Source organism: Lampetra fluviatilis, chromosome 67, assembly GCF_964198595.1.
Source record: "Lampetra fluviatilis chromosome 67, kcLamFluv1.1, whole genome shotgun sequence".
NCBI classification, from domain to species: Eukaryota; Metazoa; Chordata; class Hyperoartia; order Petromyzontiformes; family Petromyzontidae; genus Lampetra; species Lampetra fluviatilis.
Window position 1 is genome coordinate 5,801,667 of NC_136341.1, and position 13,402 is coordinate 5,815,068.

General features: G+C 57.9%; 1 protein-coding gene across 1 annotated transcript in view; it reads left to right on the top strand.

The window, feature by feature from the left end:
- The first annotated feature begins 2,627 nt into the window (after positions 1-2,627).
- LOC144952415 (dynein axonemal heavy chain 2-like) overlaps positions 2,628-13,402 on the top strand; it is a 254,517-nt gene continuing 243,742 nt past the window's right edge. The window contains 12 exon segments of the mRNA XM_078882811.1: positions 2,628-3,286; positions 3,289-3,419; positions 3,762-3,848; positions 5,121-5,250; positions 6,508-6,594; positions 9,030-9,139; positions 9,141-9,151; positions 10,145-10,249; positions 10,365-10,428; positions 12,426-12,508; positions 13,310-13,337; positions 13,340-13,396. Coding sequence (XP_078738937.1) covers positions 2,758-3,286; positions 3,289-3,419; positions 3,762-3,848; positions 5,121-5,250; positions 6,508-6,594; positions 9,030-9,139; positions 9,141-9,151; positions 10,145-10,249; positions 10,365-10,428; positions 12,426-12,508; positions 13,310-13,337; positions 13,340-13,396 — 1,422 coding nt within the window. The 5' untranslated portion in view covers positions 2,628-2,757.

Here is a 13,402-nt window from a genome sequence, read left to right on the forward strand (position 1 = left end):
GCATTGTCCTTGAGTTGTGTGCCTTTTGGCGTCACCTGGTCCAACCCATGTGAGACTAGGCTCTAAGGAAAGCTGTCTCGGGTGTGGACCAATCAATTTCAAGGACAGTGCATACATTATCAGAGTTATGTTCTTTGTTTGCATTATGACTGCAGGTATTGTGGTCTTTTGAAACATGACTCCTTGTAAAAAAGGTGTCAGTTTTGTTGCCAGATAGAAGGGTACAAAACCAATTATCAACGTGACACTTTTTTTACTGTTTGGCCGTGTCGGGTGGTGGAGGGTTACGACACATTTATAAATAACGCGGTCTGACCCAAAAACCTGTGTTATGAACAATATTGGTCGCGAAAGCCTACACGTGTTAAATAGACTTTGCTGAATTGGCTGTGCCGGGTGGTGGCGGGTTTAACGGCACAACGCCTACACATATTCTTTGGGTCTTTAGGTAAAGTCACGTAGATATAGGTTCAAAGAAATAACAAAAACTCGTTTAGAAATTCTTCTTGGTTCTTTCGGTAAAGTCGCGTAGAAGGGAAATAATAAAATAATAAAAATAAAACATAAAATTATTCTCACGACGTTTCGGCCACAACGCAAGCAGCCGTCCTCAGGTGAAGAATGAAACACCACCAAGCTTGGAGCGTATATTTAAGCTGCTGGGTTGGAGGGGGAAGAAGGGCGCCTTGACAAAATAATTTGCATATCAAGAGGAATTTAGCATATTTATGGGAAATGCGTAGGAGGTGGGCGGGGGGTTTCAAAGTCATATTATGCCCGTGCATTATGCAGGATTAGCAGCATCAAAGGGAGGGGATAGGGGTAGCATTAACAAAGGGAAGGAATGTTAATAGTATGCAGCTGCAGTTACTAAACAACCACGTAAAAAACTAAAGTATAAACTGCATAGTATCATCAGTATACTAAATATACTCTCCAATAAGCTGAGCTACTAACAGTAAGTAATACATTACAATTCTACGTCGCAAAAAATATAATATGCTTCCAGCTAAACTTTTTCCTCTTACATCACACGAGTCTACACCGTACTATATACTGCCATAGACAAACCCAACATTAAATTATATACTGTATTACTATACACCACTCTATACCTTCGACTATAATATTACCCTAAGTATTATTCTACCCACCCTACTGTATACCACACTGCTGTATATTCACTATACAATTACGAAACTGTATATTACCTTATACATTGTATTAAACATTACAATGTTATACCATTTATACAATCCGCTATACACTATACCATTGACCGTCGCGTGAAAGATACTAAGAGGAAGCAACGAAATATGTCAATGGGAGAGTGGTGTTAGGAGACTTGCAGCGGAGCAAAGAATCCATTCCCTGCGGCGAACACAAGATACACAGTCAATGCCAGTGAGTGGACTGCGGTCTGAAAGTCACCGGAACAACAATCGGTTAAGATCCGAGATGGTTTATTACGTCCTTCCAATGATTGCTGAGCCAGAATCCATCTTCTCGGTTGAAATTGTCTCTGTGTTTGTCTATGTGGACGCAGAGGCGGTGTTACCGGCAGAGGCGGTGTCACCGGCAGAGGCGGTGATACCGGCAGAGTCGGTGTTACCGGCAGAGTCGGTGTTACCGGCAGAGGCGGTGTTACCGGCAGAGTCGGTGATACCGGCAGAGTCGGTGTTACCGGCAGAGTCGGTGTTACCGGCAGAGTCGGTGTTACCGGCAGAGTCGGTGATACCGGCAGAGTCGGTGTTACCGGCAGAGTCGGTGTTACCGGCAGAGTCGGTGATACCGGCAGAGTCGGTGTTACCGGCAGAGGCGGTGTTACCGGCAGAGTCGGTGATACCGGCAGAGTCGGTGTTACCGGCAGAGTCGGTGTTACCGGCAGAGTCGGTGATACCGGCAGAGTCGGTGTTACCGGCAGAGTCGGTGTTACCGGCAGAGGCGGTGTTACCGGCAGAGTCGGTGATACCGGCAGAGTCGGTGTTACCGGCAGAGGCGGTGTTACCGGCAGAGTCGGTGATACCGGCAGAGTCGGTGTTACCGGCAGAGTCGGTGTTACCGGCAGAGTCGGTGATACCGGCAGAGTCGGTGTTACCGGCAGAGGCGGTGTTACCGGCAGAGTCGGTGATACCGGCAGAGTCGGTGTTACCGGCAGAGTCGGTGTTACCGGCAGAGTCGGTGTTACCGGCAGAGTCGGTGATACCGGCAGAGTCGGTGTTACCGGCAGAGGCGGTGTTACCGGCAGAGTCGGTGATACCGGCAGAGTCGGTGTTACCGGCAGAGTCGGTGTTACCGGCAGAGTCGGTGTTACCGGCAGAGGCGGTGTTACCGGCAGAGTCGGTGATACCGGCAGAGTCGGTGTTACCGGCAGAGTCGGTGTTACCGGCAGAGTCGGTGATACCGGCAGAGTCGGTGTTACCGGCAGAGGCGGTGTTACCGGCAGAGTCGGTGATACCGGCAGAGTCGGTGATACCGGCAGAGTCGGTGATACCGGCAGAGTCGGTGTTACCGGCAGAGGCGGTGTTACCGGCAGAGGCGGTGTTACCGGCAGAGTCGGTGATACCGGCAGAGTCGGTGTTACCGGCAGAGTCGGTGATACCGGCAGAGTCGGTGTTACCGGCAGAGTCGGTGATACCGGCAGAGTCGGTGTTACCGGCAGAGTCGGTGATACCGGCAGAGTCGGTGTTACCGGCAGAGTCGGTGTTACTGGCAGAGTCGGTGTTACCGGCGGTGTTGCCATCGCCGCCGCGGGCGATGGCGGCGAGCCTGGAGGAGGCCGTCCCGTGTGGCTTCTCGCTGCTGCTGCCGGCGCGACCGCTGGCGCGTCTCTCCGAGTACGCGGCGACCCCCCAGCGGCACGCCGCCTTCCACGGCGAGGTGGTGCCGCTGGTGTTCGTGGTGCGCTACGCCGGGCGGCGGACGGCACCGGCAGCGACGGCACCGGCGGAGGGAAGGGAGTCGGACAGCCGCGGCGGAGGAGGAGGAGGAGGGGGGGCGGCCCGGGGAGATCCGTCGATCGAGCCGGCCGGAGATGCCCTCGGGAGGGACGTGGCGGGTAGCGACGAGGTGACGGTGGACGACGAGGAGGAGGGGGAGGAGGAGGAGGAGGGGGAGGAGGAGGGGGAGGAGGAGGAGGGGGAGGCTGCCTGGAGGGCCGTCTGGAGGCGGATCTCGCCGGAGCTCCGAGCGTCTGCCGGAGTGACGGCCGCGCGGTGCCCCGACCGGCGTGACGGAGGAGGAGGAGGTGGAGAGGCGGAGGAAGATGGGCAAGGGGAGGAGGGGGAGAGGAGGCGGGGGAGGAGGGGGGGGGAGGGGGGGGGGGGAGGGGGGGGGAGAGGAGGCCCCTGGCTCCCGGGTTCCGTCACTGCCGCCCCCTGCTGACGCACGGAGACGTGAGGCCTGAGCAGCTACAGGAGGTGCGCACGGCTCTGATGAGGATGATGCGCACACACACACACGCGTACACACACACACGTGTACACACACACGTGCACACACACGCGCACACACACACACGTACACACACACACGCACACACACACGCACACACGCACGTACACACACGCACGTACACACACGCACGCACACACGTACACACACGTACACACACACACACGTACCTTCACACACACACACACGTACACGCGCACACACGCGTACGTGCACATACACGTACGTGCACACGTACGCGCACACACGCGTACGCACTTGCCCCGACAGTCTGTGGAAGGCTACACGGGGGAGCTTTGTCTTTGCAGGAGGAGAGGGAGGTGCTGCCGGGGGAGGTGATCTTCTCCCTGCGAGTCCGCCTCGACAAGCTCCCCGTCGGAACGAGCAGAGCCAAGGTGAGAGAAAGTGTGTGTGTGTGGAGTGTGTGTGTGAGAGAGTGTGTGTGTGAGTGTGTGTGTGTGTGAGAGTGTGTGTGTGAGTGTGTGTGTGAGAGTGTGTGTGTGAGTGTGTGAGAGAGAGTGTGTGTGTGAGTGTGTGTGTGAGAGTGTGTGTGTGAGAGAGAGTGTGTGTGTGAGAGAGTGTGGGTGTGTGTGCGTGTGTGTGTGAGTGAGAGAGTGAGAGAGTGTGTGTGTGAGAGAGTGTGTGTGTGAGAGAGTGTGGGTGTGAGAGAGTGTGGGTGTGTGTGTGAGTGAGAGAGAGTGTGTGTGTGAGAGTGTGTGTGAGAAAGTGTGGGTGTGAGTGTGTGTGCGTGTGTGTAGATCACGGTGTCTGTGTGGAGCTGTGACCGTGACAGTGTGTGTGGGCGTGTGTGCGCGTGTGTGTGTGTGCGTGTGTGTGTGTACGTGTGTGTGTGCGTGTTTGTGTGCGTGGTGTGTGTGTGTGCGTGTGTGTGTGTGCGTGCGTGTGTGTGTGTGTGCGTGTGTGTGTGTGTGCGTGTGCGTGTGTGTGTGTGTGCGTGTGCGTGTGTGTGTGTGCGTGAGCGTGTGTGTGTGTGCGTGTGTGTGTGTGTGTGCGGTGTGTGTAGATCACGGTGGCTGTGTGGAGCTGCGATCGTGACAGTGTGTGTGTGTGTGTGCGTGTGTGCGTGTGTGCGTGTGTGTGTGTGTGCGTGCGTGTGTGTGTGTGTGTGCGTGTGTGCGTGTGTGTAGATCACGGTGGCTGTGTGGAGCTGTGATCGTGACAGTGTGTGGTGTGTGCGTGTGTGCGTGTGCGTGTGTGTGTAGATCACGGTGGCTGTGTGGAGCTGTGATTGTGACAGTGTGTGTGTGTGCGTGTGTGTGTGTGTGCGTGTGTGCGTGTGTGCGTGTGTGTGTGTGCGTGTGTGTGTGTGCGTGTGTGTAGATCACGGTGGCTGTGTGGAGCTGTGATCGTGACAGTGTGTGTGTGTGCGTGTGTGTGTGCGTGTGTGTGTGTGTGTGTGTGTGCGTGTGTGCGTGTGTGTGTGTGCGTGTGTGCGTGTGTGTAGATCACGGTGGCTGTGTGGAGCTGTGATCGTGACAGTGTGTGTGTGTGCGTGTGTGTGTGTGTGCGTGTGCGTGTGTGCGTGTGTGTGTGTGTGTGCGTGTGTGCGTGTGTGTAGATCACGGTGGCTGTGTGGAGCTGTGATCGTGACAGTGTGTGTGTGTGCGTGTGTGCGTGTGTGCGTGTGCGTGTGTGCGTGTGTGTAGATCACGGTGGCTGTGTGGAGCTGTGATCGTGAAAGTCCCGAGCTTCGCTCCCAGTGCTTCCTGCGGATGCTGCAGCGCCGTGAGCCTGCACAGCTGTTCCGTGCGGACCGCCCGGGCGTACGCACTCAGGGTGAGTGAGTGAGTGAGGGTGGTGAGTGAGGGTGGTGAGTGAGGGTGGTGAGGGTGGTGAGGGTGGTGAGGGAGGGTGAGTGAGTGAGGGTGAGTGAGGGTGAGTGAGTGAGTGAGGGTGGTGAGTGAGGGTGGTGAGGGTGGTGAGGGTGGTGAGTGAGGGTGGTGAGGGTGGTGAGGGTGGTGAGGGTGGTGAGGGTGGTGAGTGAGGGTGAGTGAGGGTGAGTGAGGGTGGTGAGTGTGGGTGAGAGAGGGTGGTGAGTGAGGGGGGTGAGTGAGGGTGTTGAGTGAGTGAGTGAGGGTGGTGAGGGTGGTGAGTGAGGGGGGTGAGTGAGGGTGGTGAGTGAGTGAGGGTGGTGAGGGTGTTGAGTGAGGGTGTTGAGTGAGTGAGTGAGGGTGGTGAGGGTGGTGAGTGAGGGGGGTGAGTGAGGGTGTTGAGTGAGTGAGTGAGGGTGGTGAGGGTGGTGAGTGAGGGTGTTGAGTGAGTGAGTGAGGGTGGTGAGGGTGGTGAGTGAGGGGGGTGAGTGAGGGTGTTGAGTGAGTGAGTGAGGGTGGTGAGGGTGGTGAGTGAGGGGGGTGAGTGAGGGTGGTGAGTGAGTGAGTGAGGGTGGTGAGTGAGTGAGGGTGGTGAGTGAGGGTGAGTGAGGGTGAGTGATGGTGAGCGAGGGTGGTGAGGGTGGTGAGTGAGGGTGAGTGAGGGTGAGCGAGGGTGGTGAGGGTGGTGAGTGAGGGTGAGTGAGGGTGGTGAGGGTGGTGAGTGAGGGTGGTGAGTGAGGGTGGTGAGTGAGTGAGGGTGGTGAGTGAGTGAGGGTGGTGAGTGAGGGTGAGTGAGGGTGAGTGATGGTGAGCGAGGGTGGTGAGGGTGGTGAGTGAGGGCGAGGGTGGTGAGGGTGGTGAGTGAGGGTGGTGAGTGAGGGTGAGTGAGTGAGGGTGGTGAGTGAGGGTGGTGAGTGAGTGTGGGTGGTGAGTGAGTGAGGGTGAGTGTCCCCGTGTCTGTGCGACGCAGTCTCGTCGTTTATCAATGCGTGTCTCGTCCCCATGACCCCGTGACCCCGTGTCTCTGTCCCCGTGACCCCGTGTCTGTGACCCTGTGACCCCATGTCTGTCCCTGTGACCCTGTGACCCTGTGTCTCTGCCCCCGTGACCTCATGACCCCGTGTCTCTATCCCCATGACTCCGTGACCCCATGTCTGTCCCTGTGACCCCGTGACCCCGTGTGTCTCTGTCCCCGTGACCCCGTGACCCCGTGTCTCCACAGTCTCCTCGTGGATCAACGTGCTGCCCCCACCCTCGCTCAGCTACCGCCAGCTCAACGTTGCTGGGCAGCACCTGACAGCCATCAGAGGTGGGGGAGGGGGCGGTGGTGGTGAGGGAGGGGGGTGGTGGTGGTGAGGGAGGGGGGTGGTGGTGGTGAGGGGGTGGTGGTGGTGAGGGGGGTGGTGGTGGTGAGGTGAGGGGAGGGGGGCGGGGTGGTGAGGGATGGGAGGCGTTGGGTCTGAGCGCGTGGGTGACTCCGATTCTAAACGTGGGAGGGGAAAAAAACACGGGGAGAGAGAGAGACGCAGACTCCAAATATAGAGCAGCAGGCATTACGGTCGGGATCGAACCCACAACCTCCTGTAGACTAGGCGAGGTAGTCAACATCTCGTGAGTGAGTGGCTGAGTGAGTGAGTGAGTGGCTGAGTGAGTGGGTGAGTGGGCTGAGTGAGTGAGTGAGTGTGTGAGTGACTGAGTGAGTGTGTGAGTGACTGAGTGGGGTGAGCGAGTGGGTGAGTCGAGCGAAGTGAGTGAGCGGGCGGGTGAGCGAGCGAGTGGGTGAGCGACCGAGCGAGTGAGCGGGCGGGGTGGGTGAGTGAGTGAGCGAGTGAGTGGCTGAGTGGGTGAATGTGTGGCTGAGTGACTGAGTGAATGGCTGAGTGAGTGAGCAAGTGAGTGAGCGAGTGGGTGAGTGAGCGAGTGAGTGAGTGATTGGCTGAGTGAGTGAGTGAATGAGCGAGTGAGTGGATGAGTGTGTGGGTGAGTGGGGTGGGTGAGTGAGCGAGTGAGTGAGCAAGTGAGTGAGTGAATGTGTGGGTGAGTGGCTGGAATGAGCGAGTGAGCGGGGTGAGTGTGTGGCTGAGTGACTGAGTGAGTGGCTGAGTGGGTGAGTGTCTGAGTGAGTGTCTGAGTGAGTGACTGAGTGAGTGGGTGAGTGAGCGGAGTGAGTGAGTCACGTGCTGCCCCACGTGGTGCCCCCACGTGGTGTGTGCTGCAGTGCTGCACCGTGTGCAGGCTGCCCCGGTCTGCGTGCAGAACCTCGAGTGAGTGAGCGAGCGAGTGGGTGAGTGTGTGGGTGAGTGGAGTGAGTGAGTGAGTGAGTGAGCGAGTGAGTGAGTGAGTGTGTGACTGAGTGAGTGACTGAGCGAGTGGCTGAGTGAGTGGGTGGGTGAGTGTGTGAGTGAGTGAGTGAGTCACGTGGTGTGTGTGCTGCAGTGCTGCACCGTGTGCAGGCTGCCCCGGTCTGCGTGCAGGACCTCGAGTGGAGTGAGCGAGTGAGTAGGTGAGTGAGTGTGTGGGTGAGTGAGTGACTGAGTGAGCGAGCGAGTGGGTGAGCGAGTGTGTGGGTGTGTGAGTGAGTAGGTGAGTGAGTGTGTGGGTGAGTGAGTGACTGAGTGAGCGAGCGAGTGGGTGAGCGAGTGTGTGGGTGTGTGAGTGAGTAGGTGAGTGAGTGTGTGGGTGAGTGAGTGACTGAGTGAGCGAGCGAATGGGTGAGTGAGTGGCTGAGTGAGTGTGTGGGTGTGTGAGTGTGTAGGTGAGTGAGTGTGTGGGTGTTTGAGTGAGTAGGTGAGTGAGTGTGTGGGTGAGTGAGTAGGTGAGTGAGTGTGGGTGAGTGAGTGACTGAGTGAGCGAGTGGGTGAGTGAGTGTGTGGGTGTGTGAGTGAGTAGGTGAGTGAGTGTGTGGGTGAGTGAGTGACTGAGTGAGTGAGCGAGTGAGTAGGTGAGTGAGTGTGTGGGTGTGTGAGTGAGTAGGTGAGTGAGTGTGTGGGTGAGTGAGTAGGTGAGTGAGTGTGTGGGTGAGTGAGTGACTGAGTGAGCGAGCGAGTGGGTGAGTGAGTGTGTGGGTGGTGTGAGTGAGTAGGGTGAGTGAGTGTGTGGGTGAGTGAGTGACTGAGTGAGTGAGCGAGTGAGTAGGTGAGTGAGTGTGTGGGTGGTGTGAGTGAGTAGGTGAGTGAGTGTGTGGGTGAGTGAGTAGGTGAGTGAGTGTGTGGGTGAGTGAGTGACTGAGTGAGCGAGCGAGTGGGTGAGTGAGTGTGTGGGTGTGTGAGTGAGTAGTGAGTGAGTGTGTGGGTGAGTGAGTGACTGAGTGAAGCGAGCGGGTGAGTGAGTGGCTGAGTGAGTGTGTGGGTGTGTGAGTGAGTAGGTGAGTGAGTGTGTGGGTGTGTGAGTGAGTAGGTGGAGTGAGTGTGTGGGTGAGTGAGTAGGTGAGTGAGTGTGTGGGTGAGTGACTGAGTGAGCGAGCGGGTGAGTGAGTGAGTGTGTGGGGTGTGTGAGTGAGTAGGGTGAGTGAGTGTGTGGGTGAGTGAGTGACTGAGTGAGTGAGCGAGTGAGTAGGTGAGTGTGTGGGTGTGTGAGTGAGTAGGTGAGTGAGTGTGAGGGGGAGTGAGTAGGTGAGTGAGTGTGTGGGTGAGTGAGTGACTGAGTGAGCGAGCGAGCGAGTGGGTGAGTGAGTGGGCTGAGTGAGTGGGGTGAGTGAGTGAGTGAGTCACGTGGTGCCCCACGTGGTGTGTGTGTGTGCTGCAGTGCTGCACGGCGTGCAGGCTGCCCCCGTCTGTGTGCAGAACCTGCGCGTGCTGCCCAACCTCAACACGGGATACCTGCCGCTGATGCCCGACGGCTCCATGATGCTCGCAGGACAACACCTGGTATGTGTGTGTGTGTGTTACTGTGTGTGTGTGACTGTGTCTGTGTTTGTGTGTGTCTGACTGTGTGTCTATGTGTGTATGACTGTGTGTCTGTGTGTGTGTGTCACTGTGTGTGTGTGTGTGTCACTGTGTGTCTATGTGTGTGTGTGTGTGTATGACTGTGTGTGACTGTGTGTGTGTCTGTGTGTGTGGGTGTGTGTCTGTGTGTGTGTGACTGTATGTGTGTCTGACTGTGTGTCTATGTGTGTGTGTGTGTGTCACTGTGTGTGTGTGTCACTGTGTGTCTATGTGTGTGTGTGTGTGTGTGTGTCCACTGTGTGTCTATGTGTGTGTGTGTGTCACTGTGTGTCTATGTGTGTGTGTGTGTGACTGTGTGTGTGACTGTGTGTGTGTGACTGTGTGTGACTGTGTCTGTGTGTGTGTGTGTCTGACTGTGTGTCTATGTGTGTATGACTGTGTGTCTGTGTGTGTGTGTGTGTCACTGTGTGTGGTGTGTGTGTCACTGTGTGTCTATGTGTGTGTGTGTGTATGACTGTGTGTGACTGTGTGTGTGTCTGTGTGTGTGTCTGTGTGTGTGTGTGTCTGTGTGTGTGTGACTGTATGTGTGTCTGACTGTGTGTCCTATGTGTGTGTGTGTGTCACTGTGTGTGGTGTGTGTCCACTGTGTGTCTATGTGTGTGTGTGTATGACTGTGTGTGACTGTGTGTGTGTGTCTGTGTGTGTGTGTGTATGACCTGTGTGTGACTGTGTGTGTGTGTCTGTGTGTGTGTATCTGTGTGTGTGTGTCTGTGTGTGTCTGTGTGTGTCTGTGTGTGTGTGTCTGTGAGTGTGTGTCTGTGTGTGTTGTATCTGTGTGTGTGTATCTGTGTGTATCTGTGTGTGTGTGTCTGTGTGTGCGTGTGTGTGTGTGTCTGTGTGTGTGTGTGTGACTGTGTGTGTGTGTGTGACTGTGTGTGTGTGTGTGTGTGTCTTGTTGTGTGTGTCTGTGTGTAGCCACGTGAGTGGCGAGGTGGGGATGGCCTCGCTGCAGCGCCAGGACTGTGCGGCCTGCCGCCTGCCCCTCACCCTGGGGCCCCTGGAGGCCGCCAGCTTCCTCTTCACGCTGCACCCCGCACACACGCACACCCCCCCCTCCACCACGGGGAGACGGGGCCAGGCGGGAGGTACGCACACACATACAACACACATACACTCACTCGCACACACACACTCACACGCTGCACCCCGCACACACGCACACCCCCCCCTCCAGCACGGGAGACGGGGCCAGGCGGGAGGTACACACACACATACACTCACACACACACTCACACACACACATACACTCACACGCTGCACCCCGCACACACGCACACCCCCCTCCTCCTCCTCCACCACGGAGACGGGGCCAGGCGGGAGGTACACACACACACATACACTCACACACACTCACGCACACACACACACTCACACGCTGCACCCCGCACACACGCACACCCCCCTCCTCCTCCACCACGGGAGACGGGGGCCAGGCGGGAGGTACACACACACACATACACTCACACACACACTCACACCTCCAGCTGCACCCCGCACACACGCACACTCCCCTCCTCCACCACCCACGGGAGACGGGGCCAGGCGGGAGGGTACACACACTCACACTCACAGCAGACAGACACACACACATACACACACAACAACAACAACAACCGCCATTCGCCACTAAGTGGCGGTGACGTCACCACGACGCTTGTGCCAGGCCATGTGCACCTTGAGGCCACGTGAAGTGTCGAAACGCCCGCTGGCAGGAGGTCACGGGGCAGACCCCAGGTGCCACGGGTCGACTGACCGAGATGACCGAGATGACTGGCTGATGCACCACCTGTGCCCCCTACTGTGCCAACTTGCTGTGCTTTAGCCACCCGGCGCTCCGCTCGTTGTTGTGAGCGTCGCTCCTGCCGCCCTCCGTTGTTGTTGGAGGGCGGACTGCCTCCAACTGCCCAGTAGCGTCCTTCACGAGCCTCCTCCACTGAGGCCGATCTTGACACCGCTGGTACCAGTCATCGGCAAGTCCACTCAGCTCCACGTCCTCCTGTACCACATCACTCCATCTCTTCTCTAGCCCGTGCCGCGCCCGTTTAGCCCCCTCGATCCGGCCGAACAAAAGCTGTTTAGGCATGCGGTGGCTGGGCATGCGGGGCTACATGACCCAGCCAACGCAGCCTTGCCTGCCGGAGGAGCTCACTGATGGGACTTTGCCCATACACACACACACACTCACGCACACACACTCACACACTCACGCACGCACACACACACGCTCACGCACACACACACACTCACACACGCACACTCACACACACACATACACACTCACGCACATACACACTCACGCACACACACACACACTCACGCACACACTCACGCACACACACTCACACACACACACTCACACACACACACTCACACACCACCACCACCACCACCACGGGTGACGGGGCCAGGCGAGAGATGACGCCAAAAGGCGCACACTCAAAGACAATGCACCATCAGAGTATGAGAGCTCGGCATTGTCTTTGAGTTGTGCGCCTCTTTTGGCGTCATCTGGTCCAACACCATGTGAGACTAGGCTCTAAGGAAAGCTGTCTCGGGTGTGGACCAATCAACTTCAAGGACAATGTGAGACTAGGCTCTAAGGAAAGCTGTCTCGGGTGTGGACCAATCAACTTCAAGGACAGTGCATACATTATCAGAGTTATGTTTTTGTTTGCATTATGACTGCAGGTATTGTGGTCTATGCAAACATGACTCCTTGTGAAAAAAGATGTCAGTTTTTGTTGCCAGTAGAAGGGTAAAAAAACAATTATCACAATATACACTATTAGACATTAGTGTAATGTCTAGTGAATTGTTTAATATTTTAGGCAGGAAATTCGTTTTCTAATTTATATATTTTTTTTTCTGGGGGGGGGGGACCCCCCTGAAAAATTTGGTGCCCCCCCCAATGTTGACTCCATGGCTACGGCCTTGAACTCCCGTGACCCCGGTGACACCCCCGTGACTCCCCCTGTGACCCCCCTCCTGTGACCCCCCCTGTGACCCCCCCTGTGACCCCCCCGTGACCTCTGTGACCCCCCCCCCCCCCACCGTAACCCCCGTGACCCCCTCCTCGTGACCCCCCCCGTGGACCCCCCGTGACCCCTGTGCCCCCCCCCCCCCCCCCCGTGACCCCCTCGTGACCCCCCCTTCTGTGACCCCCCCCTTCTGTGACCCCCCCGTTGACCCCCCACAGGGGGTGGAGGTGCCTCTGCTGGTGACTCTCCACTGGACCTCTCCGGCCTTTCCCATCCCACACTCCGTGTACACCCACTACCGGTCAGGGGGGGGGGCTAGGGGCGGGGGGGGAGGGGTGGGGGGGGAGGGAGGGGGGGAGGGGGGCGTGGGGGGAGGGGAGAGGGTGGGGGGAGAGGGGAGAGGGTGGGGGGAGAGGGGAGAGGGAGGGTGGGGGGGGGCGGGGCTTGGGGGAGGGTGGGGTGTGGGGGGAGAGGCGGGGCGAGAGGGGGGAGTGTGGGGAGGGGGGTGTGGGGGGGAGGGGGTGTGGGGGGGAGGGGTGTGGGGGGGAGGGGCGTGGGGGGAGGGGCGTGGGGGGAGGGGGATGGGGAGAGGGGTGGGGTGTGGGGGGGTAGCCAATCACAGCTCTGCCTGTGTGGATCTCTGAGTGTCTGTGTGCGAGTCTGTGTGTCTGTGTAGTGGTTAGCGCGCTGCACTACGAACCTGGCGACCAGGGTTCGATTCCGCACACCAGTGACGATTATCTGAACCGGTCCTGGGCCTCCCCTAGGTCGGTGTGTAAATCATCGCCACTGGGGAGACAAAGGCGGCCGGGCGTGGTGCTGGCCACCCACCCCCTCGTGTACCGTTCCGGCCTTCATAGGTGCTCGCTAACAGCACTTGCCCCTACAGTCTGTTAAGGCTATACGGGGGATCTTTGTGTCTGTGTGTGTGTCTGCCCCCACCCCCCCCCCCAAATCCCTCGCCCCCCACCCCCCCTCCAGATCCTTCATCCCTTGGATCCGTCGTTTCCTCATCAATCTTGGAACTTTCTGTGCCGCCCCCCAAACTCCCCCCCCCCCTCCCTCCCCCCCCGCCCCCCCCCCCCGCCCCCCCCCCCCCCAGGCTCCCGAGTGTGAAGCTGGAGCGCCCCAGCGCCTCGTCATGATGGCGGCGTGCGAGTCTCCGGTGCGAGTCCGCGAGTCCTTCCTCGTCACC